Consider the following 19,421-nt stretch of genomic DNA (forward strand, 5'->3'; position numbering starts at 1 on the left):
GATGTTCCCTGAGAAATTAGCACTGGCAAATGCAACCTAGCGATAAAAATATGGGGCTGCTAAAGAAAGCACCAGAAAAATCCAGTTATTTTACCTCTGCTGAAACTGTTTGAGATAGGTGCACTGAGTGCTCTCTGCATAAATACTGTTTACTGTAGTTCTGTATTGTAAGAATTGTTGCAGTTATTGGTTGGGACTCTGAGCGCCGCTGTTCAATCAGGCGCTGAAATGCAAGAGATGGAGCAGTCCCCTCCTGTGCTCGTACGGAGGAGACGAACATGCAAGTGAAGGGTCAGACATTAGCTTCTGGAGCTCGAATACAAGAAGGGATCTCACTGCCTGCGCTCTGTAATACTTTGAGCATAGTATCTCCCTTTAAATAACGGATATACGAGTATCGCTATCCCTCAGAACTTGGAATCAGAGAGAAATGGGAGAAATGCATGAAAGCCGACAACTAAACGGGATAATGCTGTTTTGCTGGATAATAATTACAGCCTGGGAAACAGTTTCCGGTCAGATTCGTTATTCCATTCCAGAAGAAATGGAGGAAGGATCTTTTGTGGGAAATGCTGCAAAGGACCTAGGACTGGATTTAAGGGAGATATCGGCTCGCGGAGTCCGCATTATTTCTGGAGGTAGGACAAAGTATTTTGCTCTCAGTTTGAAAAACGGATATCTATATATCAATGAAAAAATTGATAGAGAACAGCTTTGTGGACAGATAATTCAGTGTTTGGTAAATTTAGAGCTTCTTGTTGAGGATATAGTAAAGCTGTATGCAATCGAAATTGAGATTCAAGATATAAATGATAATTCGCCCAGCTTTCTAAACAAAGAAATACTATTAAAATGCAGTGAAATTACAATACTGGGAACACGATTTGCTCTGCCTGACGCGCAGGATCCAGATGTAGGGATTAATTCTCTCCAAAGCTATCAACTCAGTGCAAATAAACATTTTGCTCTGGATGTACAAACGGGAGCCGATGGTGTAAAATATGCAGAACTAATTATTGAGAAATCACTGGACAGGGAAGAACAAGAAGTTCACCACCTAATCCTCACAGCCACTGATGGAGGAGATCCTGTCAGATCCAGCACAGTGCAAATCCGCGTCCTTGTTCTGGATGCAAATGACAACGCGCCAGTTTTTACTCACTCTGTATACAAAGTGGACATTTTGGAAAACGTGCCAGAAGGTACTTTGGCATTAAGCATAAGTGCCACAGATCTAGACCAAGGGATACATTCAGAGGTAACTTATTCATTTAAAAAAATTACAGAAAAAGCTTCCAAAATATTTCATCTGAACTCAAAGACTGGTGAGATAACAGTTACAGGAAATCTGGACTTTGAAGAATCTGAATTATACGAAATTGAAGTCCAAGCAGAAGACGGTGGGGGTCTCTCATCCAGGTCGAAACTTCTCTTACAGATTGTTAACGTAAATGATAACGTCCCAGAAATTTCCATATCATCTCTTGTTAGTGTAGTAAAAGAAGATAGTCCTGTTGGTACAGCAATTGCACTTGTAAAAGTGGAAGACCGAGATTCAGGAGAAAATGGCCAAGTGATTTGTTCTATACCAACTAATCTTCCATTTCAATTGAATAGGTCATTTGGCAATTATTATAGTCTGGAGACGCATAGAACCTTGGACAGGGAGCAAGTTTCGGAATACAATATAACTATTACAGCCACTGATAAAGGAACACCTCATTTGTCTGCAGTCACAAACATTCTCCTGCTGATTTCTGATATCAACGATAATCCGCCTGTATTTGATCAGGCAGCGTATACAGGTTATGTTATGGAAAACATACCACCAAGAACTTTTATATTTTCTACAAAAGCAGCAGATCTAGACTGGGATCAAAATGCCAAAGTCACTTACTCCATAATAGAAGGTCACAATCTTAAAGTGTCTCTGATATCCTACATCTCTATTAACTCAGAGACCGGCGTTATCTATGCAGTGCGATCTTTCGATTATGAGCAACTCAAAGAACTGCAAATTCAAGTGAAAGCTGAAGATGGAGGCTATCCATCTCTCAGTAGCAATGTCACTGTTACTCTCTTTATATTAGATCAGAATGATAATACACCTGAAGTCTTATATCCTTCACCTCCTACGGATGGTTCCACTGGAGTTGAATTGGCACCTCGTTCCTCCGATCCGGGTTATCTGGTAACGAAGGTGATTGCTGTTGATGCTGACTCTGGACAGAATGCCTGGCTGTCCTATGAACTCCTAACTACAAATCCAGGGTTCTTCACTGTGGGGCTTCATACTGGAGAAATCAGGACAACTCGTTACTTTCTAGACAAAGATATTCTCAAACAAAATCTAGTGATTTTGGTGAAGGACAATGGTCAGCCTTCTCTCTCTGCTACGGTTACTGTCACGGTTGTGGTGGCAGACAGCATCTCCGAAATGATTTCTGAATTGAGCAGCCTTTCAGCTCCTACAGATACCGAATCAAATCTCACATTGTATTTGGTTATTGCTGTTGCTGCTGTGTCCTGCTTGTTCTTTATTTTCATAATAGTGCTTTTGGCCCTCAAGCTCCATAAATGGAAAGATTCAGGAATATTTGAGTCCTCCAGTGGTAATTTCAGCTCTGTTCCTACTTCTCAGTTTGTGGGCATTGATGGTATTAGAGCCTTTCTTCAGACTTATTCCCACGAAGTTTCTCTAACCACAGATTCTGGAAAGAGCCAGCAGAATTTTCCCACGTCAAGATATTCAAATACTTTTAGTAATACCCATACTTCTCAACAACAGGATTTCATTTTACTTTCTGATGATTTAGATAATAAGGATCAGATCTCAATTCAGGTGAGTTAATTCGTTTGGAATCCTTTTCTTCTGAAACCAAAATCTAGAGTGGTAGCCCTCTGTAAGAAATATCACTTGTGCTAACATGGTAAACTAAACTTTATATTCTGCAATCAGGTTCCCAAAATCTTAGTTGAATTAACAACTAGGTTTGTTCTAGATCAAGATGTTAAGTTATGAATCTGGAAAGGTAGATTTAGGAGAAAGATGAGACAGTATTCTTCAGACAAACGGTTGATGGACACATGGAGCAACTTCCTAATAGAGATGGTGAAGGTAAAACAGCAATGGAATTTAAGAAAGAATGGCAAAGCTAAGTTAGTGTGATGAAATAGGATATGACAGTGATGAAGTAAGATATGTATTATTGCAACAGGAAGGGGACTTTGACTGTTTGAAGAGCCTTGCAGTTGTTATCTATATTATAATGTCTGTTTTATTGATATCATGTATGTTCTATAATTCCCATTATAATCACAATTATTTATGCTTAAATATTTTTATTTCATTTTTACTACAATAAGATACAAATCTCAACAATGGGATACTCTTATACATCACTGGATAAGAATTTGAACAATACAATTCCCCCTGCAGGGGAACAAGAAATCTCCCATCCTCCCATCCCCCCCCCCCCCCCCCCCCCCCCAATTCTTCTCCCTTGAACCGTCCTACCAAGAACTAATAATAACATTTCTTATGTCCATACTCAAATCATCATACGATCCCTTTACTCAGTAGACAAATCATTCATGATCATGCTACCAGTTCTGGGTGGTAATGGTTGCAGATACATATTCCAAGTCTGCAAGAAAGCTGGCTTAGCTTTATACATGTCATACTTAAGGACACATTTTTCCATATTAAAATACTGAAATATTGCATTCCTTAGCTGAGTTATAGTAAGCAGTTTGAATACCATCCATTTCTGCAAATTTACTATCAAAAACACCTTCCTTCTCCATAGGTGCAAATATCTATTATGAAAGGGTATTTTTATTTTTTAACATTTTTCCTATACCATCGTTTGGTGGGAACCGTCACATGTAGGGTCATCAAAAATAATTATTTTTCTATCTAAAGGCTCTGGAGACCCCGTAACTGAAAAGATCAGTCCCAACACATCTAGGCAAAAGATATTAATTTTTGGACATGACCAAAACTGATGTTTGAGGGTTCCTGCCACACTATCACTTTTCTTACAATTATTTAAATCAAATAAAATCAACAATATTAATTTGTGGAAGTTTTAGTGTTAATAAAACATAATCCACCTTAACATGTACTGCTCATATTTCACATAGTCTGTGGTTTCATGGCTTAGAGAAACAAGCTATATGTTCTCAAAATCTCATCCAACATTTGTGAAAACATGTTTACATCATAATAGCATTATTAAAAATGTATTAAATTGTTCTGATACAACTATATTTTCAAACATAGTTATCACTTGTTATGAATTTATTATGACTGGAATGGTTAAAGAATACAGGCAGCTTTTGTCTCAAGTCTGTCAAAGGGTTATTTTTTTCCACCATTACCTAATGGTATTCTTTACCCTAGTATTCATTTGATGGACTAAAAACCTGAACCACTCTGGCTTGCTGGCATTGTGTCAGAAATTTCTGAAGGATGGGGTGTGCAGGGTTGTAGTCATCTTTAAATGTTGCTGTCTCGGTTGAAGCTAGTCATCGCAAATTGAGTTGGAATGCCCAATAAATTGTGAAATTCTTGAATTTATGTTAGGCATGGGCAGCCACTTGTCACACGAAGGGCAGAATTCAGATGTACATCCACTTTTGATGTAAGTGCACTCTTCCTTCAAACAGACACACAGTTCTCAGCTGGAATATAAGTGACAGCGTGGAAGAGAATAGGGTAGTAAAGTCTGTTCTCCTGTCTACACTGCACATTTTCCACTGCAAGTTAATCCCTTGAAAGAGCTCTACTTGGAGTTTATGCTTCACATTCTGAAGAATTGTATTTTGCCTGTTTTATAGTTTTTGCTCAAAAGGATTTATTATTCAACACTCCTACTTTTTTTTAGTTAAAGGATGGAGTATGTTCTATAAATATTCTTTTGAGTTCTGGAATTGCTTTTCCATGTAACTTTACAACCATTATAACCATTGTGAAGTCTTGTCAGATTGTAGAGTAATGAAGAAAAAATCTCAGGTAACAATGAAAAAAAGATTAGAAGTAAAGTATTGCAAAGTTTATTTTTAACTAGATATATGGAACAGAGAACTTATTAGTCGCTGCTTATAAATGTTGTTGAAGAAAATGTTTTATTATTATTGTTAAACTTTTTTACTTTATATATTTTATCACAAGATATCTATCAACAGAAAAACTGAGATGGGGGGGGGGGGGGACCAAACTGCTTTGAGGACCTGAGAGGAGGAAGTGCTACAGGCAGTGAGGTGGACAGCCTGACTCTGGAGGCATTGCTCAAGGTACCTGGAGGAATAAGAACCAGCTTTGCAGAGTCCTGGTCAGGGAATCTACCAGTGTCTGTTACCTGCTCCGAGGACCCAAGAGGAAGAGATGCTGTGGGCAGTGAGGGGGGCGGTCCAACTCCAGAGGCATTGCTCAGGGCCCCCAGAGGAATGAGAGCCATGGTGGCGGAGTCCTGGTTAGGCAGCCTACCAGTGTCTGTTACTTGCTCCAAGGACACAAGAGGAGGAGGTGCTGTGGTCAGTGAAGTGGACAGCATAATTCTGGAGGCATTGTTCAAGGCCCCCAGAGGAATAATAATCAGTGCGGCGGAGTCCTGGTCGGCGAGCCTACCAGTGTCTGTTGCCTGCTCTGAGAACCTGAAAGGAGGAAGCGCTGTGGGCAGTGAGGCTGATGGCCTGTCTCTGCAGGCATTGCTCAGGGCCCCCAAAGGAATAAGAACCAGTGCAGTGGAGTCCTGGTCGGTGAACCTACCAGCGTCTGTTGCCTGCTTCAAGGACCTGAAAGGAGTAAGCTCTCTAGGAAGTGAGGTGGGCGGCCCAATTCCAGAGGCATTGCTCAAGGCCCTCAGAGGAATAAGAACACGTGCAATGGCATCCTGGTTGGGGAGCTTACCAGTGCCTGTTACCTGCTCCGAGGACCCGAGAAGAAGAAGAGCTGCAGGCAGTGAGGTGGACGGTCTGACTCTGCAGGCATTGCTCAAGGCCCCTGGAGGAATAAGAACCAGAGTATGGTGGCACGCAGCTGCTGCCGGTGTGCCTAAGCTGTGTGGCAAAGGGACACACCCTTTATTGATTTTTTTTCTCCCCCTTTGTTACCATTATGGGGAGAAAAAGGAAAGGCAAAATTCCTTCATCAGACTCTCCAAATCCGACATTGTTAAGAGGACCCATGGATAGTCATGTGTACTGACCTCACACACAACTGCAAATTAATATGAGTATAGCTAATGAGGAAACCTCCTTAAGCCTGGCCCCTTGGTCTCCCCCACCGATGCCATTAACCACTCACCAACCGGAGTGTCTGCCATGGGAGGTGAACGATGAGTTGTTTGGAGTGGCTATTGGCTCTGGATCATTAGGGACTGATATTTCTGTGGAATATGTGAGTACAACTAATCTAGATGATGCGATAACTCAGAACCCTACCAGGATTCTACCTATAAGTACCTTGCAAGATCCTGGGGTAGCTATTCCTACTCCTGTGGCTCTTTGCCTTCTTTCACCTTCTGTGGCCTCACATGATGGAGAACCAGAAGAGATTACTTTACAGAATTTTGGAAGGTAGTTAATAGAATTGATAAATCTCTATTGAAGATGGTTAATGATCTATGCTCTTTCTCAAAAGGAACAGCTGCAAAATTGTTGGACTTGAACTATAGAATGGGAGTGGAGAGTCTCAATTATCCTCTGTTGGTGAAACTACAGCATGTCAAATGTCGATTAAGTCTTCACAAAATGTATCAACAACAATGGTTAAGGGGAGAAATTGTTATGGCCGCCGGTCGCGGCAGTCCGCAACCAGGGCCAGCCACTCACCCGTGGTGTCGGGACACTCCCAGGGTGCCCGCGGGAGTGGGCTTCCAGCTCCGACGCTCGACTCATGGCTGTAGCCATTGCTGAGGCCTGGCCGCGATCCTGCTGACGTCCTTCTGCCACTGACTCCTCCCCCGCCGAGCCTGCTTAGAGCCGTGCGCACGACTAAGCAGGATTCTTAAAGGGACCACTACCAGATATTGCTGAAGCCCCTTCCGGGGAGCCTCCCCTGCTGGTTCACTATTTTAAGGCAAGGTCTGCTCCTCAGAACTTGCCTTGGTATCCTGGCTCCTGGTTGGTGTTGTTCCTGAGCTCCGAGTTCCTGTTTCTTGCTCCTGGACTCCGCTTCTTGTTCTCCTTGGTCTTGTCCTTCTGTTCCCAGTTCCTGCTTCTCCTCTTGTTGGATGGATTCTCCTGGCTTTGACCACTGGGCCAGCTTTCGACCCTTCTCCTCTTCTCCTGGTTTTGACCACTGGACCGGCTTCCAACCTTTCCTTGGATTCGACTTCCGGATTGCATTATGACCTGCTGGAGGCACCAGCGGCCTGGATCCCATGACCTGCAGGAGGCGCCTGCATCCATACCAGTCTTCAGGAAGTTTCCTAAGTCCAAGCGGCTCGGGTTCCTATGGTCTTCTCCTGGGGGGACCGTGGGCTTCCAGTGGTGAAGTAACTGTTCAATGTCTGCTTTACCTGGCCTTGCCTTCCAATGGTGGGGACCTAAGAGAGTTTATTCTCCCTTAGGTAGTGCCAACTCTACCTCAGACCACCTTCAGTTTCATAACAAAAATATGTCTACTGGGAAAAAAGAGATATACTGATCAAATATATTTGTACTGTAATCACAAATAAATAAGCTGATGAGGGACCATAGATAATTAATAGAAGTATAAATAGAACAATGGTGGACCTAAATCTATTTACAGAGAGTTTAAATGCAATTGTAAAACTGAGAACAGACAAGATAATGGAAACAGACAGAATATATCCATTGATTTAAGTGTTATTGAAGTTCAGTCTAATATATACGCACAGATTTAGTTCTAGACCAGAATTTTTCACTAGCTTACAAAAGACTTTGAAGGCCAGAACAACTGTGACAGAGAATATCATTGCCAGAATCTCAAGTAGATCACATTTATTTATTTAGTTTGTTTTATATACTGATATTCTGGTACAGTCATACTGGTTTACAACAATATAAATACATCATAATAAAACATATAAAAATACATCATAATAAACATTAAAATAAACAGCGATAAAATCAACAAAATCAATTATAATCTGAAATAAAATGTTAAAAAAGTATTAAAGAATGAATGTACACTAGAATAGAATAGAATAATAAATTTGAAACCTCTAAAATCAGCTTTATATTATTCTCCCTCTTCTCCAAATGCTTGTATGAACATCCTCACATCCAAAAAACTAATATCAAATAGGCATAATTGTTCATAGAGTGGAATATAAACCCCATTTTTTTTCAGTCAATGTAATTGTGCTATGCATTTCATGCTCATGAAAAACAATACAGTAACACAGTAACATAGCAGATGATATAAGAAAAAGACCAACCACTCTGCCCAGCTATTCCTGTCTATACTGAAGGATATATCCCAGTTATAAATTGCATAGCATGACCACTTTTAACATATCTCTCCTTATCCAGGACAGTTTATCATCTTCATTTATACTCCACTATCTAGGGCAGATAAGCATACAAGATCCCCCCCCCCCCCCCCCCCAGTTAGTGCACCCTTCCAGAAAGCATGGTTGTTGATGATGATTCTGTGGAATTTAAGAAAAATAGCTTTTTCTGGGTTCTTAAAGGTCTCTGAATTTGTTGGATTGGCTTTATGTAGGAGCACGGTGGATTTATAAGAAAAATATATTTTTCAGATTTTGTAGAGCTTAGCAAGCATATTATGTTCTGAGTTGCTGTTGTCTCAAGTAGTGAATGTACTGTTAGATTTTGTTTGGACATCTTGTAGTCAAAATATGGAGTGGACTACATGCTGACTTGAAGGATGGATTGTGCAATGTTGCATCAGACTTTGCAACTGACATCTAGCGTGATATAATTAATGACACCTAGTATTTATGGAAAATGGGTGTTTCAGTATTCAGACTTGGTTACAATGGGTCAATAAATGATTGGCAATAGACCCTAAATTAGGTCTGTATTTGGACAAATTATGTATCAATAAGAATAATGATGTGATGTAAGAATGCTTGTCATCAGGGAATGAAGCATTGATTGGTTACATGCCCTGTTAATAAAAGATATTAGAGATGACCCCGGAAGCTAAGGGGAGATCAAGAATAGAGCAACTGTGCCATAGCCATGTAGAATTTTATCTCTAATAAATCTAATGAAAGATGAAGTGTTGCATATCAGTTCTTTCTCCTCTAAGAAAATGGGAAACTAAAAGTTGCTTGATGGAGATGTATAACAATCAGGCCCTCCCACAACTGTGATTAGGCTGGGAGGTTGCTTTTGTTTGGATCATAAATTTTTATACCACAATCCATAATATCTATTCAAGCTTCCTTTCATAGCTATTCTATGGCAACTGAATCCTCATTTCCATTATCTCTGTAATCTTATCCTTGATACAGATGTAAGAAAACAGTGTTAACTATGCAGAATTATGTCAAACTGTATAACATTAAAGGATTTGTTTTAAATCAGTATGAGAGGGTGTAGCAATCATTATTAATTTTCAACCAGCAACCTAATGAAAACTTATCATTCAGAACTACAGATACCATCATTAAAAAGTAAAGTCAATCAAACTTTAAGTTGTACACAAATCCAATGTATGTCAAGCCTAATGAAAATGTTTACTAAGTCAGTATAATAAGGCATATTTATTTATTTATTTAATAATTTTTTTTCTATACCGATGTTTGGACCTAATCTCCACATCTGTTTACAATATTTAAAAAAACATAATAACCATATCATACATAAAACAATAATTAGTGACAATAGCTAGTAAAGTACAGAATTTCTTATCGCCAAATCTTGAAAGCCCAGATTTCAGAAGGATGTGTACTGATGGTTTACTCTGTTTATTCTGAAGTGGAATTAAATTCTTCTAGATGACATTCAGAAGGAATGTTATGAATGGAAACTGCCTGAGAGCCTGATAACAAACAGTTATGCACAAGGGAGGGTAACCCATTTCAAACAATTAGACAGGAACAGAGAGAACAGTAGAAGCAAACAATAAATCACAAGAAACTGATTTGGAGTAACCTTCCAAACACAAATAGTATGGACAATATTTTTCAAATCATTGTAGGAAATTTACCCTTGACTCTAGTTCAAACCCAGCTATTCATGGATGCTTACAGCTTTCTTTGTGAAATAATTCACAATCTTGGTGCACTTCCTGCTAGGAGGATTTTTGCAAAATTCTTATCACAAAATGGCTTGAATTTTCTAGTTAGCAAATTTACTAAAATAATTTATTGCACTCACTTCAAGAAACTTTAAATGCCATGTCAAAAAATACTTTATAATTACTAGTAATACAGTAGTTCTATAAACAAATTAATTGAGAAATCCAGTTTCTTTTCCCTGTGCATTTTGGTAGGGTTCTAATATAAAATCATATTAACATTTTAAAAAATACAGCTAAAATTCCATTTTTCCTTAATTTACAATGGAAATCAGCATATTTTGTTGATTCCTGAAAAACTAGCACTGGAAATGTAATCTACTGATTCCAACAGACAGCTGCTGGACAGAACCAGGAAACCCATTATTTCCGTGTACCCAAACTGAGGGCATTACATAAATTAAGCATTTTCCCGTAGACACAAAATGGAAGAAAACTCTTTCTACATCTGGCCTTGAGGTTGGGTAAGAATGCCGCTATATAAATATCGGAAATAAATACATGTCATGTATAGATGTAAGTAGAGTTTACCTTCATACGATAGGACCCCGAAGTGGTTCTACTATCGTGTCTATGAGCCGACGGTGGCTTCTAATCATTAGGTAACTCTACGAGAATGGTTCAATATTGTTATAGTCCACAAATGCTGCACTTATCTCATATTGACTCAGTCTGTCTCGAGCTGCCCGACACCACGGTGTTTCGGAGCAACGGCTCCTTCTTCAAGGGCGGGACGTTTTAACGAGAGGCTGCTAAGGTGCTGCGGAATACTATGTAACATAAAAAAAAATACCATTACATACATCCTGAATGTTAGTGACTTCTAAATGTCACTGAATGTGGTCACTATGCATCCGGGCTGATACATACTTGCTGTCGCGGCGTTATCAGTGATGTGGACTGGGCGTTAGTATTGCGGTCAAGAATGCTCCGCTGAAAAAAATGTATACTAAGAATGCTTGATCGACCTTTACATTATACAGCGCAGTGTTGCCTCCAGTTTAAGATGAACAGGTACTTACAGGATTTTTGGCGGCTGGTTCTTGAGCGACTCCTTTCACTAACGCGAGAACCGGCTCTATAATCGCCATTTTTAAAGGTATGCTGTCAAGGGTACTTGGTGACGTGGGAGGGTTGTACTGGTGACGTGGAGGTGGTGCAAGCGCGGTGAATGGACAGTACTGATGACGTGTCGGTGGTGTTGGTTTCGTTGCTAGCAAATTTCAGATCATCGTGAACCACTCTATTTTGTCATTCAATCCTTCTGGTTCCAGGGAGTTGAGACGGTAAATCCATTCATTTTCTTTTCTGTTAAGGATGTTATCTCTATCACCACCTCTCCACGCGGATCGAATATGTTCCAGTATTATCCATGTTAGATCTCCAAATGTGTGTCCTGAGTCAATGCAATGCTGCACCGTGGGAGCTTTGACGTCCTTATTGTTGATGCGGCATTTATGCTCAGTGAGTCTGATCCTGATTTTCCGTGTTGTTCTTCCTATATAGATCTTGGGACAGGGGCACTGCAGTGCATAGATGACATAGTCAGTGTTACAATCTACATCACCGTTTAATTTTACTGCCTGTCCTGTGCGGGGATGGTGCCACATAGTGCCAAGATGCGCTTGTGGGCAAAAAATGCATTTGCCACAGGTGGTTTGTCCGGTGATGACCGGTTTCGCTGGTTCCGGTAATGCTGCCTTGATCACATGCTGCCGTATATTGCGGCCTCTTGAATATGAAAACATGGGCGGATTGTTGAATTCTGGATAGGGACTAAGAACATGCCAGTATTTTGTAAGTACATTCCTTATTTGCGTAGTAAGTTGTGTGTGTGGTAGTACACAGATTAAATCTGGAACATCTGGTTTATTCTTGTATTGGAGCAAGGTGGTCCTATCTGAAAATGTGGCTCGTTTGTACGCGTGCTTAATAACCTGTTTCGGATAGCCTCTGACTGTGAACCGTGTGGTCAAAGCCTGAGCCTGTTTGTGAAAATCTTCTTGTTCTGAGCAAAGTCTGCGCATCCTAAAAACTGCCCAACTGGTAGACCCTCCTTAAATCTTCTGGGGTGATGACTATCAAAACGTAATAAATTGTTCCTGTCTGTCAGTTTTCTGTACAGAGTGGTCTGCAGAGTTGATCCATTCTTGATAATATTAATATCCAAATACGATATCGAACTGTTGTGATATGTGATTGTGAATTTCAGATTGGGATGAGCCTGATTCAACCACTGGTGGAATTGAAGTAAGAGGGCTTCTGTTGCTGTCCAGACAAAGAATATGTCGTCTATATACCTTGTCCATTGTTTGACATGACTGAAGTACCTTGATGGATAAACCGTGGCCTCTTCAAATTGTGCAACAAAGAGATTTGCCAAATCTGGGGCCACCGGGGACCCCATGGCAACCCCATGTATCTGCAAGAAATACTGCTTTTCAAATGCAAAATAGTTGTGACAGAGTATGATTTCTGATAATTTATACAAAAATCGTGATGGTATTCTGTGCGGTTGCGTTCTTCTTGATAAAATTTCCTTGATGAGGATTAAAGCTTCTGTCTGGGGTATGTTGGTGTAAAGAGCCTCGATATCCAGAGTGACCAGAAAACTGTCTTCTGGGACTGTTTGTAATAGTGCCAATTTGCACAGCATATCCGAAGTATCTTGTATATATGATTTTGCTGTTGGAACCTCTGATCTCAAAAAATGGTCTATAAATTTCGCCAATGGTTCTAGGACAGAACCATTGGCTGAAATGATAGGGCGATGTGGTGGATTAATGAGGGTCTTGTGTATCTTAGGGACCCCATATATTACTGGAGTCCTCGGATGTTGCACTCGAAGGAAGTTGAATTCTCTAGTGGTTATGTGACCTTTATGTTGGGCTTCCTCTAGAAGATGTTGTATCCTATCCTGTATCATGGGAGTGGGATCTTCATCCAGCGGTTGGTAAAATTTGTGGTCCTGTAATTGTCGCAATATTTCCGCCTTGTAGTCTTTTGAATCTAATATGACTACCGCTCCCCCTTTATCAGCGGGTTTGATGATGATGGAAGGGTTTGTGGCGAGGGTAATCATGGCCTGACGTTCTTTTCTAGAAATGTTATAGTAAGTATGTGCGCTATTTTTTTCTAGCTGTGCAATATCTCTCAGGACCAAGGTTTGATACGCCTTTATTTGTTCATTGATGGGGCCCGGTGGGATCCACTTTGATTTATTTTTGAGAATGGAAACATCTGGTATCTGCATTGAGACATCCTGGAAATAATGTTTAATCATCAGGGAACGAAAAAAGCGATGCAGGGATATGCGACATGTGAAGGGATCATGTATGTTAGTCGGAACAAATGATAAACCGCGGTTCAGTACTGTGTCCTCCTCCCTGGAGAGGGGATAGCTTGATAAATTGACTACTGCTGATTCTGTTGCGTCTGTGACCTGGTGAAAGGTTTGTGCCATAGTACATCGTCTTCTGGCGGTGGCAAAGCTTTGTTTCTTTTGCCTTGACCGCGTGGCGGTTTGGATTTTTGTTTGCCTCGGTCTAAAAAAGTGGATTGCTCACCTCTATTGAGTTCATCAGATCCACTGGAAGAATCTTCTGTACCAGAGAATGCCACTCTTCTTTGTTTACGGGGTTCTTGATTTTTCTGTTCCTTTTTATTTTTTTCTTTTTTATCTCTTTTACTTGGCCACGAATATATGTGTCCCTCTGCATAATCTTTCTTGTCTCTGTCAAATTTATTTATTTTGTATCTCTTAATGTCCATTTTGAACTTGTCCATGTCAGATTTCAATTTTTCCATGGCTACATCCACTGTTTCTATTGTGGTGCTTTGTGTGTATTCATCCTGTATCACTATTAATTCAGCGTTGATCTCTTCAGTTGTGAGCTTCGTGTATTCAATTATTAAGAGCATGAGATCCAGGATCTCATTCAGGATCTCATTCAGGATCTCATTCAGGATGTATGTAATGGTATTTTTTTTTATGTTACATAGTATTCCGCAGCACCTTAGCAGCCTCTCGTTAAAACGTCCCGCCCTTGAAGAAGGAGCTGTTGCTCCGAAACACCGTGGTGTCGGGCAGCTCGAGACAGACTGAGTCAATATGAGATAAGTGCAGCATTTGTGGACTATAACAATATTGAACCATTCTCGTAGAGTTACCTAATGATTAGAAGCCACCGTCGGCTCATAGACACGATAGTAGAACCACTTCGGGGTCCTATCGTATGAAGGTAAACTCTACTTACATCTATACATGACATGTATTTATTTCCTGTATATATTATCATGTTATGAGATATTGGGTCTATACTTTAGTGCTATATAAATATCTGCATTTTTGCTGTAAGAAACTAATTGTACTTCAGCGCCTTCCTAAAGAATAATAAATCAGTCTATAAGTAGATATTTCAAATCAATAGTAAAACAAAGAAATACATTTCCCCACTTCCATATTCTAAAATATTGACGTCAGAAGCATACAACCGCTGAGGGTAAATGACTAAAAGCTGTGTGTTGTGAGTGCTGTTGCAGTTATTGGTTGGGACTCTGAGCGCCGCTGTTCACCAATCAGGCGCTGAAATACAGTAAGAGATCCAGCGCTCTTTCCACTGCACTTACACAGCGGAGGGACATGAAAGTGGAGAGTCTGGCATTGCTTTATGGAGCCAGGTTTCAGAAGGTGATCTCTCCGACTGCGACATACACCGATTTAAAGAAAGCGGTTATACTATATCGGAATCCTCCACAACTTGGAGTCGGACACGAGGCAACAGACAGATTGAAATAACAATCATGAAAAGAAACCGGCAATTGAGAGAGAGAGTGCTGTTTTGCTGGATACTGGTTACAGCCTGGGAAGCTGTTTATGGGCAAATTCGTTATTCCATTCCAGAAGAAATGGAGGAAGGATCTTTTGTGGGAAATGCAGCAAAGGACCTGGGACTGGATTTAAGAAAGCTCTCGGCTGGCGGAGTCCGTTTTATTTCTAGAGGTAGGACGCAGAACTTTGCTTTCAATTCGAAAAATGGATATCTATATATCAATGAAAAAATAGATAGAGAGCAGCTTTGTGGACAGATAATTCAGTGTTTGTTAAATTTAGAGATTCTTGTTGAGGATGCAGTAAAGCTGTATGCAATAGAAATCGAGATTCAAGATATAAATGATAACTCGCCGAGTTTTCTAAACAAGGAAATACTGTTAAAATGCAGTGAATTTATAACACCAGGAACAAAATTTATTTTGCCTACTGCGCAGGACCCAGATGTGGGCATAAATTCTGTCCAGAGCTATGAACTCAGTGAAAATAAACATTTTGCTCTGGATGTACAAACAGGAACAGATGGGGTAAAACATGGCAAACTGATACTTAAGAAATCACTGGATAGGGAAGAACAGGATGTGCACCACCTAATCCTCACAGTCACTGATGGAGGAGATCCTGCCAGATCCAGCACAGTGCAAATCCGCGTCCTTGTTCTGGATGCAAATGACAACGCGCCAGTTTTTACTCAATCTGTATACAAAGTGGATATTTTGGAAAACGTGCCGGAAGGTACTGTGGTGTTAATCGTTAGCGCCACTGATCAGGACCAGGGAATAAATGCAGAGGTAACTTATTCATATATAAAAATTCCAGAAAAAGCCTCTCAAATATTTCAATTGAACTCAAAAACGGGGGAAATATCAGTACTAGGAAACCTGGATTTTGAGGAATCTGAGTTATATGAAATTGACGTTCAAGCAGAAGACGGTGGGGGTATATCCACCCTTTCTAAAGTTATATTGCAAGTAGTTAATGTAAACGATAATATCCCTGAGATTTCAATATCATCGTTTGTCAACTCGGTAAAAGAAGACAGTCCTGTTGGTACAGTAGTCACTCTTCTAAAAGTAGAAGACCGAGATTCAGGCGAAAATGGCCAGGTGATTTGTTCTATACCAACTAATCTTCCATTTCAATTGGATAGGTCGTTTGGCAATTATTATAGTCTGAAGACAGATAGAACCTTGGACAGAGAACAAGTTTCGGAATACAATATAACTATTACAGCCACTGATAAAGGAACACCTCCTTTGTCTGCAGTCACAAATATTCTCCTGCTGATTTCTGATATCAACGATAATCCACCTGTATTTGATCAGGCATCTTATACAGGTTATGTAATGGAAAACATACCACCAAGAACTTTTATTTTTTCTACAAAAGCAGCAGATTTAGATTGGGATAAAAATGCTAAAGTCTCTTACTCCATAATGGAAAGTCACATTCTTGAAGTGCCATTGACATCCTACATCTCCATTAACTCGGAGACCGGCGATATCTATGCATTGCAATCCTTCGATTATGAGCAATTCAAAGAACTGCAAATTCAAGTGAAGGCTGAAGATGGTGGTTACCCCTCTCTTAGCAGCAATGTCACTCTTACGCTCTTCATTCTGGATCAGAATGATAATACACCTGAAGTCTTATATCCTTCACCTCCTACGGATGGTTCCACTGGAGTTGAGTTGGCACCTCGTTCCTCCGATCCGGGTTATCTGGTAACGAAGGTGATTGCTGTTGATGCTGACTCTGGACAGAATGCCTGGCTGTCCTATGAACTTCTAAGAACTACAGATCCAGGGCTCTTCACTGTGGGGCTTCATACTGGAGAAATCAGGACAACTCGTTACTTTCTAGACAAAGATATCCTGAAACAAAACCTAGTGATTTTGGTGAAGGACAATGGTCAGCCTTCTCTCTCTGCTACGGTTACTGTCACGGTGGTGGTGGCAGACAGCATCTCCGAAATGGTTTCTGAATTGAGCAGTCTTTCAGCTCCTGCAGATTCCGAATCGAATCTCACATTGTATTTGGTTATTGCTGTTGCTACTGTGTCCTGCTTGTTCTTTATTTTCATAATAGTACTCTTGGCACTCAAGTTCCATAAATGGAAAGATTCAGGAATGTTTGCCAATTCCAATATTAATTTCCGAGCTGTTCCTACTTCTCAGTTTTTGGGCATAGATGGTGTCAGAACCTTTCTTCAGACTTACTCTCAAGAAGTTTCTCTGACCTCAGATTCTGGAAAGAGTCAGCAGAATTTTCCCAGTTCAAGATATTCAAATACACTTACTAATAACCATACATTTCAACAACAAGATTTTTGCTTACTTTCTGATGATTTAGAAAATAAGGATCCAAATTCAACTCAGGTGAGTTAATTTGTTGGAAAACCTTTTGTAGTAGAATCTAATTCTAGGCTGAAACCCTTCTGTAAGAAATATCACATATGCCAACATGGTAAGTTTTTTATTCTGCAATCATGTTCCCAAAATGTCATTTGAATTTGCAACTAGGTTTGTTCTAGAACAGTCATGTTATGAAACTCAGGAGTAAAGTAAGGAAGTAGCCTTCAGAGAAAAAGTGATATGAAATTGCTTCCCAGCGGAGATAATAAAGACAAAACTGTAGCAGAATTTAAGAAAGTATAGCAAAGTTAAGGTAAATACAGAGGTGAAGTAGAACATCTGACAGGCTCATAGTGTCTTGCAGTAGCTATTTATGTTTTGATGTCTGCCTTATTGATATCATACCTGTGCATAATTTGCAGTATTGCTACAACTATTTAAACCAAATAAATCAACAATATTAATTTATGTTAATGTTAATATAATTAAATTAACCCACTGTAGTATGTACTGCTTGTTTATGCCAATCACCCAGTAATTGCTTCACATAACCTGTACTCTCATGCCTTAGAAAACACAGGCCTGTCCTCTCAAAATCTCATGCCCAACATATATGAACATATTTATATTTTGTAAACTGTTATGATGGCGTTATTTTGACGTTTCCGAATGACGGTATATAAAACTAATTAATTAATTAATTAATTAATTAAATATGTTTACAATATTATACATCTGTAAGACTGTTCTGATATAAACATATTTTCAAAATATTTATCTTTTATTCTGAAATGATGATGGTTTTTATTGGATAAACATAAGAATTATCCAAAGACAATTCTATGTACAAGATTTCCAGACCACTTAGATCCCTTCTTCAGATTTAAAACTGCAGTCCAAATATTTTTCTCCATTATGTGTTTCAAGAAAAAATCTGTGTTGATTAAGACCCTTAAAGTGAAGGTGATGTGTTTTGAACTTCTGTTCATAATGTCAGTCCTGCTTTAAGAATCTAGTGCAATTACCTATGTGATCTAGAAAATTCATGTACAACATCATCTTTGGATAATCCTTCTGTTTTCTCCTATAAAAGTTTTCTCATACTGCAAAGAACCTTCATAGCTAATTTGACTCTAAATGCTACTCTTTACAATATATAATGCCTAGTAATTTATGCTTCAACTAGTGTCAATTATGATCAGGGATTTTGTGATCTAGAAAATTCATGTATAGCATCATCTTTGGATAATTCTGATTTTGGATCAATAAGGGTTTTCTTCACAGCTATTTTGACTATTAAATGCTACACTTTACAATTTATAATGCATAGTAATGTGTGTTCTAACTAATGCAAATATGATTAGGGATTTAAATATAATCAAAACTTATCTTCAGAAAATGTAGACTATAATCAATTTAGTACTTCCTACTTTGTTTCCAAAAAGAGCTTTCTCATTTTTTTATTTGCTTGCTTGGTTCCTTTCATAAAATAATAGAGAAAATAAATTGAATTATTTGTTTTTGCAGGATGTTCTAGTGTAGATAAAAAATTATATCAAACATACAAGGACAAGGAATCCATAAATCATAGAAAGGTTAAGAAGAGTAATTTTAGATAAATGTTCTCAATATGGCTATATCAAGGAAATATATTTACTGGAATTAAAGTGATATATGGGGCTCCATAGAGTATTCATTAGTTCGTGATCCATCAGCCAACTAAAGGATGCTGACTTCCAATGTAAATAGTTCATAGCCAAAAGCCTGACATATACAAAAAAGCAATTTTTCAGATTATCAACATTAACTCCCAAATCCCTGACAAGTGTTTCTGTCACAAAACCATTTCTGCTTCAGGGCCAATGTAAAAGAGAGTTAGATGTCAGCAAAGAAAGGCCATCTTCCCAGTGCTAACACCAGAGCATTTGATTGATTTTTGTTTAACAGAATCTCTAGTTCATATTTCTAATGTTCACTAATCTCATAGGGCTTT

General features: G+C 39.3%; 1 protein-coding gene across 2 annotated transcripts in view; it reads left to right on the forward strand.

The window, feature by feature from the left end:
- The first annotated feature begins 318 nt into the window (after nucleotides 1–318).
- LOC115081986 (protocadherin gamma-C3-like) overlaps nucleotides 319–19,421 on the forward strand; it is a 191,622-nt gene continuing 172,519 nt past the window's right edge. The window contains exon 1 of one of the 2 annotated variants that reach the window (XM_029586240.1): nucleotides 319–2,842. In XM_029586240.1, coding sequence (XP_029442100.1) covers nucleotides 431–2,842 — 2,412 coding nt within the window. In that variant the 5' untranslated portion in view covers nucleotides 319–430. Of the gene's footprint in view, nucleotides 2,843–14,868; nucleotides 17,453–19,421 lie in introns of those variants that run through there. The other variant, XM_029586243.1, reaches the window with a different exon arrangement.

This window comes from Rhinatrema bivittatum, unplaced genomic scaffold (assembly GCF_901001135.1).
Source record: "Rhinatrema bivittatum unplaced genomic scaffold, aRhiBiv1.1, whole genome shotgun sequence".
Lineage (NCBI taxonomy): Eukaryota > Metazoa > Chordata > Amphibia > Gymnophiona > Rhinatrematidae > Rhinatrema > Rhinatrema bivittatum.